The 20070-nt window shown below is 43.0% G+C and overlaps 1 protein-coding gene across 7 annotated transcripts in view; it reads left to right on the top strand.

Annotated features, from left to right (window-relative positions):
- Nucleotides 1-20070, top strand: part of LOC111243454 (teneurin-m-like) — a 131273-nt gene extending 111203 nt beyond the window's left edge. For 5 of the 7 annotated variants that reach the window (XM_022789076.2, XM_022789058.2, XM_022789049.2 and 2 more), the window contains 11 exons: nucleotides 394-685; nucleotides 2842-3109; nucleotides 3275-3668; nucleotides 4268-4512; nucleotides 5788-6046; nucleotides 6241-6628; nucleotides 6827-7406; nucleotides 8803-9095; nucleotides 9249-11157; nucleotides 11543-11833; nucleotides 17936-20070. In XM_022789076.2, the coding sequence (XP_022644811.1) occupies nucleotides 394-685; nucleotides 2842-3109; nucleotides 3275-3668; nucleotides 4268-4512; nucleotides 5788-6046; nucleotides 6241-6628; nucleotides 6827-7406; nucleotides 8803-9095; nucleotides 9249-11157; nucleotides 11543-11833; nucleotides 17936-18543 (5527 nt within the window). In that variant the 3' untranslated portion in view covers nucleotides 18544-20070. The remainder of the gene's footprint in view (nucleotides 1-393; nucleotides 686-2841; nucleotides 3110-3274; nucleotides 3669-4267; nucleotides 4513-5787; nucleotides 6047-6240; nucleotides 6629-6826; nucleotides 7407-8802; nucleotides 9096-9248; nucleotides 11158-11542; nucleotides 11834-17935) is intronic. The other 2 variants (XR_015322724.1, XM_086982268.1) reach the window with 2 other exon arrangements.

Here is a 20070-nt window from a genome sequence, read left to right as displayed (position 1 = left end):
CGCTGATGATGCCAGTGATAGAAGCGAGAATCATTATCTTTAGATCTGGAATATATGCGAGTACTCGAACTTCTCCCAAGATTCTATTAAATACGTAGAAAAAACGTGTTATTAGCTTCAAGGGGCATGTTTCATGCCTCACAGTCTACGTTTTCTCCACCGTACATACGCCACATGTATTTGTTTGAAAAGATCGAAAGTATTCTCAACACCGAAGCAGCATTTGTAATCGTTTATGAGCAATATATATTGGGACGGCACTACAAGCAAACAGACGGATGCCAATTTAGGCGCAAGTGGTCCAAAGTTTCGATGTCGAAAGATAACACTTGTTGTTGCTGTTATTCGAAAGACAGCAATCACAAAAGCACATAACCTACGTTCTTGATTTAGGTTCGACATCCTGGTAAATGGTGGAGGAGCTGTGACGCTCCAGTTCCAGCGTAATCCATTCCATCCAATCAAGAGGACAATCATGGTCCCTTGGAATGATATCGTCGTCATGTCGCCTGTTGTTATGATGAGTGTAGCCCAGGAGCCTAATGAAGGTGAAGGCATGTTCGAGGAGCAAGCCGGTTGCCTCCCGCACGATGCAGACCGCATGAAGCCTATTGTGTATCAAACGTGGCGACCGGGCTCCCAAGGGGGATGTACCGAACGTTCCGCTATCATAGCCGAAACTCAGGTTAGTATTGTATCTATCTAACAATATAGACAGGCGTTAATTAATGCAATAGACAAGAGGCTTTCGTCGGGAATACTTGTTAGATTCATATTACGAATGTACAATAAATATTGGCTTATCAAACGGTTCGTATTCAGGCACGGAACACACATACACTGGGCTAGAAGGTTGCGAAGAAATGAGCAAAGAAGGTACAAAGCCGGCTGTAATAAGTTAAATACCTAGAAGCGTGCAATTATGAAAACGTTATCGTATGAACTGAAACGTGCCCTTGCTATTGGGGCTGTTTATGCAACTTCAATAAAAAGTGCAAAACATCCTTAAACAGTCGATACTGAAGTGACCGAGATAAACCGTATTCATGGGATCCTACATTTAATAGCTTTTCGATCGGAGAACTGTGTGCTAGCCATCAAACCCTATAGTCGTGTAAAAACCGGTCGTTTATGTAGTCGTATTAAATACAACAACGGAATTACATTGTTTCGTCTAACACATTAGGCCGAACGCTAGCAAATGATAAACTCGAGCCTTAAATGGTTCTTTAAAAGCTAGGATTGTTACGCATCGTCCAGCGCATTTTGTAACTTGAATTGAAGATTCTTTTTTTGTTTTTTTTTTTTATTTAGTATCTTTTAGTCTGTCTTTTATCTCTTTACTAGGGCTACAAAATTATTATATAAATAAGGTGAAAAGCTAGTACCTCTGCCGGGTCTTAATTTTGGTAGCAAATTTGGAAGTCGTTTGCGATCTTTCAGCGAGTTTCGCTAGCCATTACAATAAATGGTTTGCGAAGCACGGCTGATTTCAGTTTTGGTGGAAAGTTAGGCTTACCCCTCTCCTGCAGAAGATACAAAACGTTCTTGTATTACACAACCATTGACATGGACATTTGCACACATGTAGATAATGGCTTACGTATGTAATCCTTATTCCAACATTTAATCAATATGCCTCCTCGGGTTGAATGTAGAGATTATGTCGTGACGAACTTACGCATGCTAGGTAAGCCACGCGGAGCTCTTGGTGCTAAGGTCGGCGAGGTTGCGAAGACTCAGTTGCCGTTGATTATAGTTATCGCATAGCTTTGCCTCTGTTCTTTTTATATAGATAGCAATTGTATACATATATATATATATATATATATCTAGCTCAGTTATTCTGTATTGTCTTGGGATCAGTCTAAGAGAGGCAGGGGAAAAAGCCAGGTAAAGGCGGTGCTTATCCCTAGTTCTGGTGGCCTGAGCCAGTGGCAGCACCCACAGCAACAAAATCCGGTCTAGTAGAATCGATCCTACTCGTGTAATAAGGTAATATAATACAGTGTCACTTCGAACAAAAATGAGATGGGTGGAGTCCTTTTCTTCCCCACCAAAATATAACCCTCGGTGACCTTCTGACGTAGGACCAAAAACGTAGAAAGAATAAAGAAAACGCCAAGCAAAGAACAGAAGAAAAACGAAAGACCGCCGGACCGAACACAAGCTCAAGGAGGATTACGGCTGCAGCCAGTAATGCGATGGGATAGAGAAGCGAGCGAGAAGAGGTTTGACCAGTTTTGGATGAAAAAGAAGCCGTGATTACATTTTACGAATAGGACATGGGCGACAAATGACAGCAACAATGATGACACCAGACACAACGCTGACGGCGGCGAGCTCTACCTTTATTTTTGTGCCTCGAAGCGAGCGGCAGGCGGTCGCCTTAGGATCGCAATGATAACCTAGAGATTGTGAACAATTGAGCGAGCGCCGATTCCCAATTGAGTAGAGACCGCACAGAAACGATATCTCCTACAACGAACTAATTTTGACGAAGTCGCTTTCCTCTGATGAGCACCTGTGCATTTCTAACATACGTCGATATGCGTACGTTTGTGAACAGAATACAATGTAGAGGAAAGGCTTCGAAAAACAATTTTCCTCGTAGAAGATTCAATATTCACCGCTTTCAGTGAAAACATTTTTACGGTCAACCAAGCAGGGCGGCAAAAAAAAGACATAGTTAACACAGATGGTTAAAGCTGTCCGGGGTAATGGTACGATATCTTTGCATGTTACAAGTTCCCAATACAGTTAGCGAACTGGTGGTTCATTAACTTTACTTCCTCAACCATGTTTCCCATTTATCTACTGCCGGGTATTTGTGCATAACAGGTGATCCAAGAAGCGCTCCCGATTCCTGGGTCTGATCTCCGTCTGGTCTATCAAAGCAGTCACAGCCAGGGGTACTTGTCAACTATTCACTTGCAACTAACGCCATCACAAGTGTCCAAAGAGCTGAAGCTTGTGCAGCTACGAATCGTCGTTGAGGGTATACTGTTTGAGAAAACGTTCGAGGCAGATCCCGATATCAAGTTCACCTATGCTTGGAACAAACGCAATGTTTACAAGCAAAAAGTATACGGTTTAACCACTGTACTGGGTAAGTAAGGATACATATAAAATAAAGATAGCCATTTACTCAAAACTATGCAAGTTCGTTCAGTGACTCCAGGAAGTTTACGAACAGAGCAAGGTTTTTTTTTGCCACAATCAAAGGTCTCTTTGAAAAAAATCTGATTAGTGAATTCTTCTTTTTTTTTTGTAGTGTACGTTGGTTATCAGTACACGAACTGTGACAAAACGATATGGACGTCACAATCAACGACTTTGCGTGGCTTCGACATGGATATCTCGGAGTTAGGCCAGTGGAACCTTGACATCCATCATCGGTATAATTTCCACGAAGGCGTTTTACAGAAGGGTGACGGTTCTACCGTGTACTTTAAGCATCAGCCACGAGTTATTCAGACTTTAATTGGTACAGGCCGAAAAAGAACTTCGCGAATCTGTCCTGAATGCACCGGTCGAGCGCAAGGCAATAAACTCGAAAATCCTATCACGCTTACATCAGGGCCAGATGGTAGCATCTACGTCGGAGATCACAATCTCATAAGGCGAATTACACCTTCTGGGCAAGTCTATACGGTCTACACCCTCAAGTAAGTAGTTCAGTAAACTACTGGTTAGCGCCATGATGAGTATATGAAAAATTAAGAAGAGTTTAACGAAATACAGATAGTGGTTACCTCTCAGCTATAGTCGTATACACCAACACCTGGCGATTTTTACAGTCCTCTTCAATTTGATCTATATATAAATTCCACTTGGCCACTTACTTCAATTAGTTAGTTGTCTAGCTTTTCGCCCTCGTAAATCTTGGCCTTCAAAATATCTAGCAAATAACCGAGGCCAACTCGTAATTTCAAATAGATTAATGAAGCACGATGCACCCGTTTGTCATTATGTTCTAAATACATACGCACGGTTCGATGACGCTCGAAACGATGCGTTCCGTAACTCAGCGGATTTCCCATCACTCTGTTAATCGACCAGCGCAAGTTTCGCTGATATATTAGCGAAGGCCTTTTTGAAGACGGTTAGTTTCCAAGACAGATCTGTAGTATAACAGTGTTAGCTGCGTTGGTTGAAATGATTTTCTATGAGAGCGTCATCTATATAGCGATTTAAATTAAATCATACATTGCTGCCATCGCTGCACGTCTCGTCCGTTCTATTTTTCCCGCTACCGCATGATCAGAAATCTGCCCGATCAACTGACGTATCAGTACCATATCGCACTGTCGCCTACGGATGGCCATCTTTACATCTCTGACCCTGAGATGTACCAGATTGTACGCGTACAACTAGACAAACACTTGGAAGCGGCAGAGGGCAACACAGCCGACAGCGTCGTAGGCAATGGCAAACGATGTGTTGACCCTGACATTGATCTTTGCGGAGACGGTACGGGAGCCATGGAAGCGAAGCTGCACTATCCGAAAGGTAAGATAAGCGAATCCTTTTTGGTGATGATGATAATCATCTAGGTCGCAATACGGGCAGCAATATCAGTAATGTTTATTATATATACATATATATTTATTTATAGATTATGCTGAAATAATGATTATTATTATTAATCAATATGGCGGCTGTTCTGTGTAATAAATGATATGTGCATCGGGCAAATCTAGTCATTGCAGGTATCTTGGCTCCACACGCGAGAAAAAACCGTTCTCTTCGTAAAGTTATTTTGAAGGGTTGATATAATATGAATATAATTTTTGTAATTCCGTTTTAGTATCGTTGCTCTTCAAATGTTGCCAAAAATACACAGAGGCGTATTAAAATTGCACGTCGCTACTTCTAACGAAATCCCTATCTGCACAAGGGTCACCTGAAATATTTAGCTAATCATTGATGCAGGACTCTATTGTGTATGATATTGTGTTGTATGTTGTTCCTCGATTTGAGACTATATCAACGTGATGCTGCCTCGATAAACGGAGGCCATCCAAGTTTTACGGTCATAAATTGAACATCATCTTTGGTGAAAGTGCGTTCGTACGTTCAATCCAGCCAAGAGAGTATTTCTCGTGAGGTTAGCATACAAAGATAGATTACGCCTGTGGGCTTTAAGGTCGTAAGAAAGCAAATCCCGGATCAAGGGCAAAGAATCGAAATCGGCTAGTGTACGTGATGGATTATCTAGCCTGTTTGTTCCTACAATTCGACGTGCCTCCGTTCGGTAGTGAGGCATACACTAGCTAGCGATATTCGTTTCTATTTTCGTTTTTCAAGCACAAGTAGTGATACTTGTAGTATATATTATAGGCCACCGCTTATAAGTAGGTGGCGTAGTTGCTCTTTCGTTAACTATGTTGAGAGTTGCTGTCGTCATATGTTGCATCTCTTGCATTCATAACTTGTTAAATAGCAAGAAATATACGACATACTGTGGAAGTAAAAAAAAAAAACATTTATTATACAGATAGTGTAAAAAAAAGAATTGGGGCTGACGTTCACTATAATTTGTTAACGGTAATACGAAGCTAAAAAAACTTGTTGGATAAGATCTGCTTTCTACTAAGTGCATCGTGTGTGTGTTTGTCTATCGGCCATTCAAACTATAAGAAACTTGGCTATTGAGGTTATACATTTCAAAAAGGAGTTAATCCTCTGTCATAGTTGTGTACAGTAAGAGATTATTGCGACAGCGTATGGCCAGGTATATTCATGGGTCCATGGGCTAATTATACGTTTCTGACTTTTTCATAGGACTGGCGTTTTCAGTAGACAACACCCTGTACTTTGCTGATGGTCCACGAATCCGGATGGTTGACAAACGCGGCGTGATCCACACGGTTATCGGGGGTCCCAGAGGACGTCACCAATGGAGACCAATCCCATGTGCCGGAACTCTGCTAATAGGACAGACCAAGTTACGCTGGCCGACAGAACTTGCTATCAATCCTATTGATAATTCGCTCTATTTCATCGATGATCATATGATCATAAAACTCACCAAGGACAAAAGGTAATAACTCCCAAAAAGGGACTACTACTGAAATACTAATGAAAGGTTACAAAAAACAGAACTTGCCAAACAACGGGAGGTATACCCTGGTAGGTAAACAGAGAATCTCACGCAAATCGTTGTGGACTCGAGTCTAAAGTATTCTATTTCAGCAACAAGACTAACCTATATTTAATCTTCTGCCTCACTTAAAGAGTAACTGCTGTTGTCGGTCAACCGTCGTATTGTAAAGAGGCCAAGGGGAAAACAAATAAGTATGACAAGAACGCCTCGAAGAATCTCGGCACCCTAATTTCGTTCGCATTTGGCCCCACTGGGGTCATGTACTTGGCCGAGGTAGATCAGCGAGACAACTATAAGGTGCATGCGCTCCGGCCAGACGGTGAAATGATCCACTTCGCCGGCCGAGAACGTCCTGCGCACTGCATGTGGGGCTGTCCTAAAAATGCCAACACGTCGACATGCCGCTTGTGTGAGGACACCGGTAGTCAACTGGCCGTCGAAACCCGCCTACATGGCATCTCTTCGCTCACTGTTACCAGTGATGGCACCGTGCACATTGCAGATGTCGCGGATTTCAAAGTAAGTTTGAAGCTGTATGACGCTTCGCAAAAAACGTAGTTAATCTCATAAAAAGGGAGAACTCAGTTCGTTGCTTTTGCTCGCACTGACCAGAACAGAAAAAAGCAACCAGGAAAAAGCGGCCTTTCTTTACTAGAGCATGATTTCATGCAGTCTTCATTCGACCGTTAAGCAGATGTTTCTCCTTTCTCCGTGCAGATTCTGTCAGCGGTACCGTACCTGCCCGAGTCAACAGGTGACAATGAATATCATGTCGCCTTTCCCGAGAACCACGAGGTGTACGTATTCAACAAGTATGGCCAGCATATACTTACCAAGAGCGCGCTGACCGGCAAGACCAAATATACATTTCTCTATAATGTCAACACGTCGCTCGGCAAGCTAAGTGCTGTAACCGATGCCTCCGGCAATAAAGTGGCTTTCCTTCGAGACTCGGCGAATAATATGTTCAGCATCGAAACTGCTCGAGGCCATAAGTGTCGCGTATTTGTTAACAAGCAAAAACAGCTGCTCTCGTTTACCAACGCTGATAATTTACAGTACAATTTTGAATATGAGCCGGTGACTGGCCTATTGCTCTCCAGGCACGATTCGAACGGGATGACGTTCCATTACATCTACGATGAGAATGGCCGTCTCACGAATGTTGTCAAGCCCTCAGGCAAAGTAGTTGAACTCGAGTTTGATCTGTCCGATCGTGGCGCAGCTGTTTCTGCGAAGGACGACAAGTTCACAGATATTGTCGTTGTTAAAGGATCCAGCGTCACCACTACTGCACGTAAGTTACAACGATCTCAACGGGGTTCTAAGAAGTTCTGCGGCTTATTTAATTTTTCTCTAAAGTAAAGATGAAGTTGATTGCTGATTAAGTGCGAACCTTTTTTCTTACAAACGCTCATGGCACTAATTACACGCATGCGCGTGTACTCACATATTTTGTATGAATACCCCTGGTTTTTCGGTCAGCTACTTGACCGTCGAAAGTGTCGCGGTGACGTTGTGCATAAATAACATTAAAGAAATTCAATCGTATGTTTCTATATTCGCTTGTCCCGCTTTCGTTGTTTGCTTTCGTGTTCTACCGACGGCTTTCGCAAACACAATTTGGCTTCCTTATATATACATAGACGTAAGTGAATTGAGGTGTTATGTATAGGCACTATAGTCAGTAGGTTAGCGAGCACTGCTTGTACGTAGCAATGGTTTGCTTTCGAAAACTGGGCACACAAATCGCAATAGTACGTTAACCTCTGCTCTACAAGCATCCCCGTGTCGTTTATGCCTCGGAGAGTCTCAGTCCAGCCTTTGCCTGCTGAGGTGGGATTCTACCGGCTGCAGCAGGTTCAGGAGACGGGCTAGCAAGTGACAAGGACAACAAGGGACTCTCCAAGCGATTCATCAGTCGCAATGATGGCTACTCTAATCGTCATACGCACGTCACTCTGGCGAGTGCATTCAATTTTCGTTGTCGTCATTTGCGTGATCGCCGCTGGCGGCTAGCTGATGAACTTTCCATCTGAACTGTATCTTTCATCAACAGTATCTTCGCGCAACACCTACTAACACGGGCTAAATTGTAGTGAAAACGAACTCGACGCTATATCAGATCATCCTCGTTGCACTCTGATGATCATGTTTCGTTAAAATAAGTTTCTAAAATCAAATATATCCCCCATTTTCCCTCCCTGCTGAGCAAATTACTTTCAATGGATACGGATTTTATCATAGAAGAAAAATGTAAATAATATGAACTTTTGTGTTGGCTTTATCAGCCGCGTGATCCGGCAGATTGACTGGGCATATTTCATCGTTTCCAACAACCACTTCTCTGAACGACGCAAGTCTTATATCGTCGGTTTTGAGTAGCTAGCTTATATTGTGTTGTATTCTCTGTGGCCATTCGTGATACTGGGCGTCTATTCTAGTAAACCTTTGGTGAGATAGCTGCTTTATAGCTATACCCTTTCGAGCGTATGTTTGCACCTATCAAAAGCAAATTTTCATTGTACTCTGACAACAACGTACGTTTCTGATCCGAGAACGATTTTACGAGTATACTAAGAGCATTTGCCTGCTCGACTATAAATACAATATTGCATTAATTTGCATACGATTTTTTTCTTTCAACTCTCTTAACTAGCGTCCTATATACCAAATTGTTTGTGCTCTTTTAGGGGGCATTAGTTTAGAATCACGGATGCACCAGGATGGCGCGATCGAGGTGCGGGCTCCGTGGAAGACTTCCGCTCTCTGGGAGGCAGCCACCCACAAGGTGCTCACCCAGCTCCTGCCTGTGCAGGCCGGCATGTTCCCCATACCGATCAAACAGACAGTATACACCGAAGGTGAAGGTGAGACCGGAGTTAGTAACTCGCTCGAGTGGAAGTACGACGTTAAGTTTACTCGCCGAGAACAACGCGACGCTCCGGTTGCCGACGCGGTGACAGCCGTTGAGAGGACTTTGCTGGTAAGTGACGGTAAATCAAATGTTTGTTCAATGCGGGCAGGCGCTCATTGAACCGGATGTGCAAGCAAAGCGGCACAGGGTAACGCTCAACCTTAGCATTGGCTTTGCTTACAGTCATGTTCGTTCGTCGTTTGTCGGCTTTCTCGGTTACAGGTGAACACTACTCAGTATCTGAAGACTGAGTACGACTGGATGGCAGACAGGGAAATGGTATACAACGCTTCTCGTAGACCATTCCTTGTCATTCAATACGACACATTCTCTAGGCCGATCCAATATTTACCGACCGACGTTAAAGTGCCCTTGAATATTCAATACGACCGTTTAGGCAGGCCATCTGGATGGAGCCAGGGAGCAATGCAAGAGAGTTATACATACGACCGAAGTGGATTGTTAAGTGAGGTCAAGCTAGCTAACGAGGGCAAGATGCAGTACAGCTACGAAGGCCTAAGCAAGCCAACCAAGGTCAAGATGCCCAGCGGTCGCGAGTACTTGCTAACGTACGATAAAAATGGCGGACTTGAAAGCGTTACGACACCGAAATCGACAATGCACACGTACCAGGTGCTCGTATCAATTGGTTTTTACAAACTGCTATATACTCCGCCCGGCAACCATGGACCACTAACAGTCTATTATAATGATAGGGGCCAGCCTGTACTTAAAATCTTCCCAGGTGACAATGGTCGCGTGCTATACCGTTACAATAATCAAAGCTTGCTCGCCGCTGTAGTTTATGGCGGTGGCAAAGTGGTAACCAATTACACATCTACTGGTTTCGTCAAGAGCGAGGCCTGGGTCGAAAGTGATGTTGAAGTGAAATACGACTACTTCTACGATGGCCCCATGTTGACTCAGTGTGTTGCAAAGTTCTACTCAAAGTTCCAGTTGACGACGGCCAATTTCCACTACCAGTACGACAATTGGTTCCGGCCGAAGCACATTCGTGCTCGAGTGGGCACACTTCAATTCGCCGACATTGAGTTAAGCTATGAAGCTCAAACTGGACAACGGGAACAAATTGGCCCGTTCCGTGTCTACACACAAAATCCTAACGACACGATACTGGCCGACGGCGTCGCCACCTTCACTCAGCTTACGGACGGCCTTGGGCGAATCCAGCAGCGCGGCCTCTTGATCGCCGAGAAGGAGGTCTACAACCTTGAGTGCTCCTACGGCGACAGCAACAACCTAATGCAAAGTAAAACCCTAATGCGTTTGCAGGGCGGAAGCCAGATGCGTACGCAAAACTTCACGTACGATCTTGATAACCAGCTTATCGAAATGGTCGGCAAAGACCGATGGAATTTCCAATACGACGATAATGGAAACATTGTGACTATGCGGTATATGGGAAATAAAATCGAGATTCTCCACGACGTGGGTGACCGGATTCTCCGCTTTGGCGAAACTCCATTTGTCGTTAATGATCGAGGCTTTGTCGTACAGAGAGCCGAGGAACGATTCCAATATAACGTGAAAGGTCAGCTGATCAAGGCAATGTCAGGGACGCGCGGCAAGTACGAAGTCAAATACTTCTACGACGCGCAAAATCGGCTAGCTATGCGAAAGGACCATTTTGGAAATATGACTCAGTTCTTCTACGCCGACCTCACCCGGCCACATCTCGTAACGCACATCTACAACAATGCCGATGGTCGTAGCATGAGCCTAATTTATGACAACAACGATTTTCTCATTCACATCTTGGTTAACAAGGACAGTTTTTACGTGGCCACAGATCACAATGGGAGTCCAACGCTTATCTTCGATCGGTACGGGGAGGTCGTCAAGGAAGTTCTAAGAGGCCCATACGGCCATATCATCTACGATTCGACACCTACATTCTACGTGCCTGTCGACTTTCAGGGAGGAATCCTTGATCCGGTGACATTGTTGCTGCATATGGGAGACAAAGTGTACGACTCCTTAACCGGCAAGTGGATGACGCCTCGCTATGAGAATGTCCTCAATCACGTCAACGATGTGCGGCACCTGCATCTCTACCAGTTCAACAATAATGATCCAGTCAATCTGCATAAGAAACGACAGAACAAATACGGTTAGTATCTAAATTGAGTAACAAATATAGTACTAATTGACTGCGCGCCATAGAGCTCACATAAAATATTGAGAAATTCTAAAGGAAGCTTGTTTTGGAAAAATCCGTTATATTTTACACTAATGCGAGGTATGTTGCTATAGGACTTTCTTTATTTGCGATGGTTCACTACACAGCCATCGTGACAATGATCATCGCCCCCTCAATGGCACTTCTGTTGGACCCGTACGCCTAAGCTTACTACTAATCGTATTATAGATTTAGTTTATCGCTTCAAATGAAAAACGGTCTACTTGTATTTGACCGTAGTGACGTTACATACAGTAAGTTCTCATCGAGCACAGTTCTCGCTTGTTAACGTTCATAGTCGTTTATTCAACTGCAGACACGCCTGATTGGATTGCAAGCCAGGGTATCGACATTACTACACTAGGCCTCGGTCGACCTTCGTCCGTTGTCAGGACTGCGAACGGCTTCCATGAACGAACAGTATCTGATCGTTTTGATCTTCTTCCGCAGTTACCGTCGGTACCGCTTATTTCTGCGTATGCTTGCGCAGTTCGTCGGAAACTAACAAATTTTGCTCGTCTCAGTTCTGTTGACCGTTCTCGAGTGAAGCAAGAAGACTTCCTTAGCGCTAACCAACTTAGTACACTTCACGTACCCCTTGGACCTGGTAAGTTGTAACTGTAATTGAAATTGTCCGTCAGATTCGTCTGTTGCATTGCGTTTGACAAAGACGTTTGGGCAGAATGAGTTTCTGTATAGTGGGTTAAATCATCTAGTTTAAACCTGCCTAGTACTTTTTCTTAGAGTATCCCAATTATGAAAATATCGTCGGTGGGTTACGCAAATGCTGAAACTTGAAGGATTTTCGTTGCTTTCGATCGTAAAGCGGTATGGTTTCTAACTAATCTCACTTTCATACCTAATCCATACTATTTCCTATCACTATTAAAGTCATTAAAAATTAATCGGGGTATTTGTATAAACAGTTCGATGATGTTTTTCCGTACCACTAATCTCTCATTGTTACCCATTTTTGCCTCTATTTTTCATCCCGCGTCATGACATCCATCACCATATATATAGTATATATTAATTATCGCAATGTATAGAAAATGTAGGCCGTTCTATGGTCTGGCCTACTGCGAGGGTATGCAGTTGTCAACGGATGACAGGACTCGGCTTAGGTAAGCAGCTGCCTCTCGCAGTTCTTCTCGCCGTTGCTATCTACGCCTTCGTCATTTACACGTAGTTGGGGCACGACAGAAACCGTCAGCGGTAGCTGTCCTGCGACTGACAAAGGAATCGACAAAACGGCCACCGTGCGACGTAGACACGCCGACATTGACGTTGCCCGGAGGCGGAGGAGACTTTCGAGTTGGGCTGCGGCTGATGGTGTTATAGCCGCGGCTAGCAGCTTGATACAGCCAGCCCCTGCTGCTGCCAAAGGCTCTCGCTACCAGCGCACTTCTACAGTTGTGCTTAGTAGTGATTGCCGTTGTTGTCTGAAGTGCTATTGACTTAGAGCACCCATCAACTTACAGCAGCTTTGAACCGTAACTAAGGCTAGCGGGCCCGAATGGGCTAAAACGTTTAGCAGGCTATTGTGCTGCCTGTTAGCTCTGTTGCTGCTGACGTAGCTTCTACTGCGCTAAGCTGGGATTACCGCAGCGACGCCATTCCCAGCAACAGCAGTTGCAAAAATATCCGTACCATGTTCCGCCACGCCTCGTCTTCTTTTTTTTCCCTCACGGTTCTATGCCCCTGAAAAGCGCCACCGCACTTTAAACTAACTGAAAAAAATAACTCGAATAAGTCGAATCCGGACCAATTTATTATAATACGTTTCACTGCACGTTTATGTGACAATGACACTCCGCTGGAGTTCTCAAGTTGTTCTTCAGAAAAACAAGCTCTTTATAAACATTTTTTATTTTATAATTCTATCCAAAACTACATATCTTCTACCGTTGCAGTGTTGGCGACAGCGCGGTCAAACATTTGATCAAAATCCTTATTATTTTTGGATATCTTTACGTAAACTTATTATTATCATTTATAGTAAAATATCTAGAAGTAATGTATAATGGGTATTAAGGGCTTTGACTTCACATTTCGCTGCTGTACAATTTAAAGACAGACTCACTTTAAATTTTGAGCACAATTTTTCGATCTCATCTTACGTAAGATTTTCGAGCGAGACCAGTCTTAATAATGATAGGCAGAACGCACATTTACGGCAAAGGTATGATGAGATGTCTCCATGAGCCTGGTTCTTTCATTTCCTAGCCTGTCACTGTTTACTTTAGCGTGTGTTTTGATATTTTTACAAATATTTTTATTCTCTTAGATCTATGAGCGGTAGTACAACAAGAGTCTGCATGGATTATGAACAATACATACATACATCAGCATACAATAAGTCCTAAACAGAGCCGAAACGAAGGAGCAAAAACGGTGTTCTGTGCGCATTCTAACATGGCTTTTCTTTAGTCTGGGACGAAGGAAAACTTTTACCTATTTGACTATTTTCGGTCCCATTCCACATAATTGACAGATGTCAATGTGTTTACGGTAAGTGAACGAACCAAACGGGAACCGAAAATCAAAAGAGATGGCATCAACACATTCAGATTTACAGGCATGAAATGCTCAGTCGCGGAGAGCTGTCAGGAGTTGGAGAGTTGTAGAAAAATCTGATCTGCTATATGTCAGATTTTTTTAGCTGTGCAGCTGTGAGTGTGCCGGTTATAACAAATCACATGACCTATTTAAAAAAATTTGCGAAAAACTGAATTTACGGAGGCCATTAATTTTTTTGTGCGTGAAGCGCCACATTTCTCTTGCCGCAGTCTGTCTCCATTACAACTGCCTGGAAAAGCTATGGCACAGGTCTCCTTTGCAATGACTTCCGGTAGATTACACTCGAATCTGAAATGACGCGCACACTTGGCGCTTCTAAAAAATTGGCGGAAGCCCTTCTAGAATCGTGCTGTTTTCTGCAGTTTTTCAGAAATCTTATCTGAAGGTACGGATTTATAACATTATACACCGAAATTATAAATAGACCGCAAATAAATGCTTGTACACGCAAGCAAAAAGCAACAAGTAGTATGTACATAAATAAATCAGAAAACTTATTAGATATGGTCATCGTGTAATACGACGAACCAGAGAGAACTACCACTTAGTCATGGCGAAAGGGAAACTTATTGAATATTAATCCTATAAGTGCAGGGGTGATCTCAACATCGCTAGAAGTCCATTTTCAAGATGATAGACAGTAGCAGCAGCAGCAGCAGCAGCACAGCACGAAAGAAACCCGTGCCAACATAACAGACAATATCTAAGTTCTGTAACGTGTATGTAATATGTATTCATAATGAATTTGGTAAAGGTAGCACCAGACGTATACGACGTCCGCTCACGTTTACCTATGAGCGTCATTTTAAGTATTAGGTCACCGAAGATAACAATTAAACACGTAATGTGAAAGAGTGAAAATACCCAACTATTTCCCAGGGTCACGCAGGTGCGATACTACACCCAACCCCATAAACAACACAGCCTTCTGCCATTTGTGTAGTAAGGAACGTACAAAGCCCGCTAATATACTCTAGAGTCTATAGGTCAGTTTTTTATTAGCTAAAAAACGTCACTTCCACCATAGTACCTTAACTTAGTTGCATTAATTCAAGACGTTTTTTTTTTTTTTAATGACTTGTATATATATCTTATATCTTATCTATATATCTTACTTGCTACATTAAAATCTACATCAATAAAGTGAGATCGTATTATAGTGCATTCCCATATTCAGTGGGTCTTCGCTATTTTATCTAATCGGATACACTGATATTTGACGTTATTTTACGTGCATTCGTAGATAATATACTAAACATCTATCAGTGCGTGTTTCGACCTACATACCGTAGTTGTATTTTTTTAATAGCAAAAAGGATCAGTTTGTGTCCAGATCGTTTGCCTACTCGCTCCGTGTGAAGCCTGTACACAGCCATACTTGCAGAAACAAGCATGTCGCGACTATGTACCTCTATTAGTTACGGAAACATAGACATCAGCATAATGAACAGCTCCGCACTCGTTGAGCTCTACTGCTTGGGTTGTGCTGTTCATCGTTGCCAATGCCTTTTGCTTTTTAATTGTGTCCTGGGGTCCCGTTGTTCTCTGTGGCTTCAACAAATGCTCCCTTTTTCCAGCGCGGCGAGCGGACTGCCGGTGCGTTCGCGCTGAACGCGGGTCCTTGCCCGCGCCCTGCAGTGGCAGCCGGGTGTGTAAGAGGAGCCCGCATGCGCATAAGCAATACTGACGTATTCGGGGATTGCGGCAGCTTACGTTATCATTTTGAGGAGTACCTTTGGCATAAGGTAATATGTCGTTCGTTTCTTCCGTCAAACTTTTTTCCAGGCCTGGACTTTTCCATCGGCTTAACTATTGACCGATCGAGCGGCGAATCATATTCAGGACTGAATGTGAAAAATCATGCGCTCTCCAAAGTCCAAAACGCTCTCATCATTACAAAAGAAAAAAAAAAACACGTTTTGACAGAAGAGACTCGGACGATTCGTTCTTTTGTCAGTCGAAGATACTGTCATTACAGTGGCCAAGTGCCACACAATGACTGGTTGTCCTAATACGACTAATAAATTGGGGCCGACATTAAACCGAATGACGACAAAAGAAAGCACTGGAGGGAGGAAACCCAAAGCTCTATGAGGACAAGACGTTGGCCGAATGGCTGGCTGCACGCCCCCTCCCACGCTGGCCTTTGGAGCTTTTGGGAATAACTGCTATTCTGCCTGAATCACGAATGAGCCCAAGAGCTCAAAATCAGCATACAAGTGGCTCGGCCACTCACTTAGTTGTTGGGCCTTTTCCGTGCGTGCAGTGAGGTAGGGCACCTATCAGGTTCTGACTCTGTTGCTTGTGCAGGACTCTGCCGCAGCGTCTGTTGCCTAATGATGTCTGCTTTTCTGTCCGTCTAAGCCTAACAGCCAGCGAGTGCTACTAGCTTGGGAAACTAAGTGGATCGGACCGTTGCTCTGGTAAATAGTCGGAACGAGCAGAACGACGGCAAAGACGACTGTACATGTGTGCGACATAGCCGCATCCATAGAGCGATCGGCACGAAATAGGCATACTGTAACTGACGACAATGAATGACCCACTTATAAACATTCCAGTTTTTCATGAACTAAATGCTTACATGTATATATAACATTTTAACATATGTAATATATATACAATTTATGTGAAGTTTCTGTTGCATGCAACATTTTTATGTCAAGTAGACTTTCGCAATGTTTTTATGATGTCAATATGGCGCACCTTGGCGTGCGTTTGGTTCTTAATGAACCGTCCTTATTGGATTGTGTTTGCGTATCAAAACGACGAGCGGATGTCCACCTCATTCTAAAGGTAGATGACGTGTATGAAAAATACTTTAGTAAATAGCGTTTAGCATCAAGCAGACAACAAAGAGTATTAAGAAATCGATGTTGAGAAGGATAATACGGTAAACTTTATATGTGCGTGTGTCTGCTACACCTATGTACAATGGCTTACGGGCTAATGCTGCAAAAAGTTCTTGAGACAGATCCATGTCCATGGAACTTTGTCCGTGGAAAAGAAGCACAACTATATGCTCAGTGTTGGATGAAGTTGGCCATATAGAAAATAGCGAATTCAGGAATGAGCCGTTCCACATTGTCGTAAAGTAAGTTGCTTAGTAAAAATGATTGAAACCGTATTCGCATTTTGAATTGCAGAAGCGTGTCCAGAAGTGAAGTAAAGAAGTTTGCTGCATAATGACGGGGTTACTTACATTCCTATAGATGGTCTGTAGCTTACGAAACTAAAACAAGACGTCTACGGCAGTAGGCCAATCAAGTCACGTAATGGCGCAGACGCTTGATTATCTTCAATGGAAACATCTTACCTTATTACCTCATCTGAGCCGATGGCATAGCAACACTGATCATCTGGCCTTGTAACTTAGGCAATTTAAACGGTGCATCCACTTTATGGCAGGGCGTGCCAATCGAGTGAGCGATCTCGAGAAAAACACATACAAATAAAAGATAAACTGTGTTGTGCTGACTTATTTATTTAAGTTTTATTTGCAAACCCTGCAAGCTTCTGCACATGCTTATGTTACATATATAAACACATTTCGGGTGGCCTGCGATTTATTGGAAACGGATATGCACGATTCTGTCTTTTACCTATATTTAAAAAAGCTGGTGGAAAAAAAATTTTGCCGCAGTTAAAGCGAATGCATAATGTACACCCTCTATATCGATTAATGTCTATAGTGAAACCATAATAGACACAAATCGCTATCAGTGAGGTCAAGCTAAATCTTCTGCGATTAAAATAAAAAATCGATCGAAAAAGCAAAAAAACGTGCAACGTAATCGATCTAATCACTTATTAATAGATAGAAGTACAGTTGACACCGGTGACATTTTGTAGCTACACATCCGCTTTGTTACGGAATCCAGAACTCCCGCAGGCGTCGTTAAAAGCTGTCCCGCTTTTTTCCCTGGTTCGTTGTAGTGCTCGTAAATTATCTTGGGCTCTAAGATTTGGTAGATTTTTTGACGTTGCAGCATAGGCCTTCGGCAAGGCTCCCCCGCACTAAATAGGTGAAGTTGCTCTGCGTGAATAGGAGAAGCCAGATGAAATGTTCTATGAGGCACATAGCAACCAGCTTTCAAATTAAATAATTTGATACTTGTTTACATTGCAGGCATTACAATTTCACAGTTCGAGGGCAGAGCTCGTGTGCGTGCGGTAGACAAGGCTAATCCCATCAATCGCGACGTGTTTACGGCTGTGTTTAATAACACTCAGCTAGTTGATGTCCATCTAGTCATGCACGGTATCGACGTGTTCTATTTCGTCAAAGACGCCACTTGGAAATACGATGATGACCTTACCCAACTTCAGCGACTCGGTACCGCCATCAACGTGACTCACCATAGTGATCATGCTAATCAGTATTCCGATATCAGGGTGCACACAACCTACGCCGTTCTCAGCGTCCGCTATGGCGCGCAGATGGCTAAAGAACAACAGCGAATTCTGCGGCACGCCAAAAAGCACGCTGTCAGCCAACGTTGGGCTCAGGAGAGAGAACTTTTGAATCGCGATCATGGTTCTATCGGACGTCAATCCGGTGTTGATTGGACCGATAAGGAGAAGGACGACATCATCCGAACTGGTTCCGCTCCAGGATATCGTGGCGACTACCATCACGACGTAAATGTTTACCCCGAGCTTGCCGACGATCCTGCGAACATCGTCTTACATCGAAATAACGCCAAACAGAGAAACGACAACTACGAAGAGATGTAGACCGAACAGAAATAAGTGGGCGTAGATAAACTTTAGCCGCGGCTAAGATACCCATGCCACTAATAACTACAACAAGAAATGATGGATGCTGATGGGCCCAGTCAAGTCGTTGGTGACTCCAACGACACCCATGACAACCTTTATACATCGATAATTAATAAAATGCAAAATGATCACGAGCGAAGCGGTGATCATTTATATATATATATATATATATAAATAAAGGAGTGAGAGAGAGAGAGAGAGAGAGAGAGAGAGAGGAGATGGAGAACTAACACTTAAAAAACATAAACATATAAAGGTTTATATCCTGTTGAGCCAGCGCATACTTGAAGGATCGTTGAATATATTTCTACGAAGAAAACGAACGTACGACCGATTGCTAATAACTCGACTAGAACAACTATAAACCGATCAGTATCATAATGCCTAACCATAAAAGATGGTGGGTGTCGCAATTGTTGGATGCATGCGAACGATAAAATGCCATCTAAAAGGATTACTGACAATGAACCGGTGAACTTGTGAGGGTGTTAACATCGGCAATGACGTGAGGCGTAAATGGGGGAGAGCGTTTTCAGTCTCCATCTGCACACATTTGTAGATCGATTCGTTGAGTGGCACGATGCTGCCAAGCTTAACAGGAAGAGAAACTGGTAGTTGTTATTGACAAGAGAACGACGAAGTGAAGTCCCAGATGAAGCCAAACTGTAAGTAAATAGCTCACAAATAAACAAATGCCATTACCACTATTCCACACACCTATTCGAACGTAACGATTTTGGCTTTTATAATACATTGTGTATACCTTAATGTGATTGCTGCCTATAATGATACTATTGATGATTGCGACTCTAACGAAGATTTACGTAGAGTCGACTATAGTAACTGAACTTCAAGTTAGGAACGATTAATAATAATGATGATAACACGGTGTGTGTGTGTGTATATATATATATATATATATAGGTATATATGTATATATATATACACATATATATATATATATATATCGTGATTCCAACGTTGCGTAACTGATAGCGTTGTGCAAAACGTCGGATGCCTCGTTTGCTAGCTAAAAAACGAAGTTAGAACGTAGAGGAGTCCTTTTCAAATTCTCTATGAGGACTCAAAAAAAAAGAGGTACGCATTATTCGGCGCGTTCCGCATCCGACGTACTGCTGCACTATCTTCTCAATTGACCTCCAGTTAACAGATAGTCCTTTGTCTTAGGAGTCGACAGGACTTGCAGCCCATACCAAAGAATCTGTAAAGGGTAATTGGCGGCTCGCTTGTACCGACTCGCCGCCATAGCTGTAACATATATATACATGCATATGTAATCTATGTGACACATACCAAATGGAACAAAGCAGACATACACGTTCACATGTAAAACTAACAAGTACCGTGTACCCTAACCAGAAACAAGTGAAAGTCACACAATCCTGGCCTTAGCAAACGAAGCGAAGCAGATTTACGAATAAAGCACATCAATACACATTTAGATATAAACAAACCTACGCA

This window comes from Varroa destructor, unplaced genomic scaffold (assembly GCF_002443255.2).
Source record: "Varroa destructor unplaced genomic scaffold, Vdes_3.0 BEIS01000001.1, whole genome shotgun sequence".
Lineage (NCBI taxonomy): Eukaryota > Metazoa > Arthropoda > Arachnida > Mesostigmata > Varroidae > Varroa > Varroa destructor.
The sequence above is the reverse complement of the archived record's forward strand: the minus strand, read 5'-3'. Positions and strand labels throughout refer to the sequence as shown.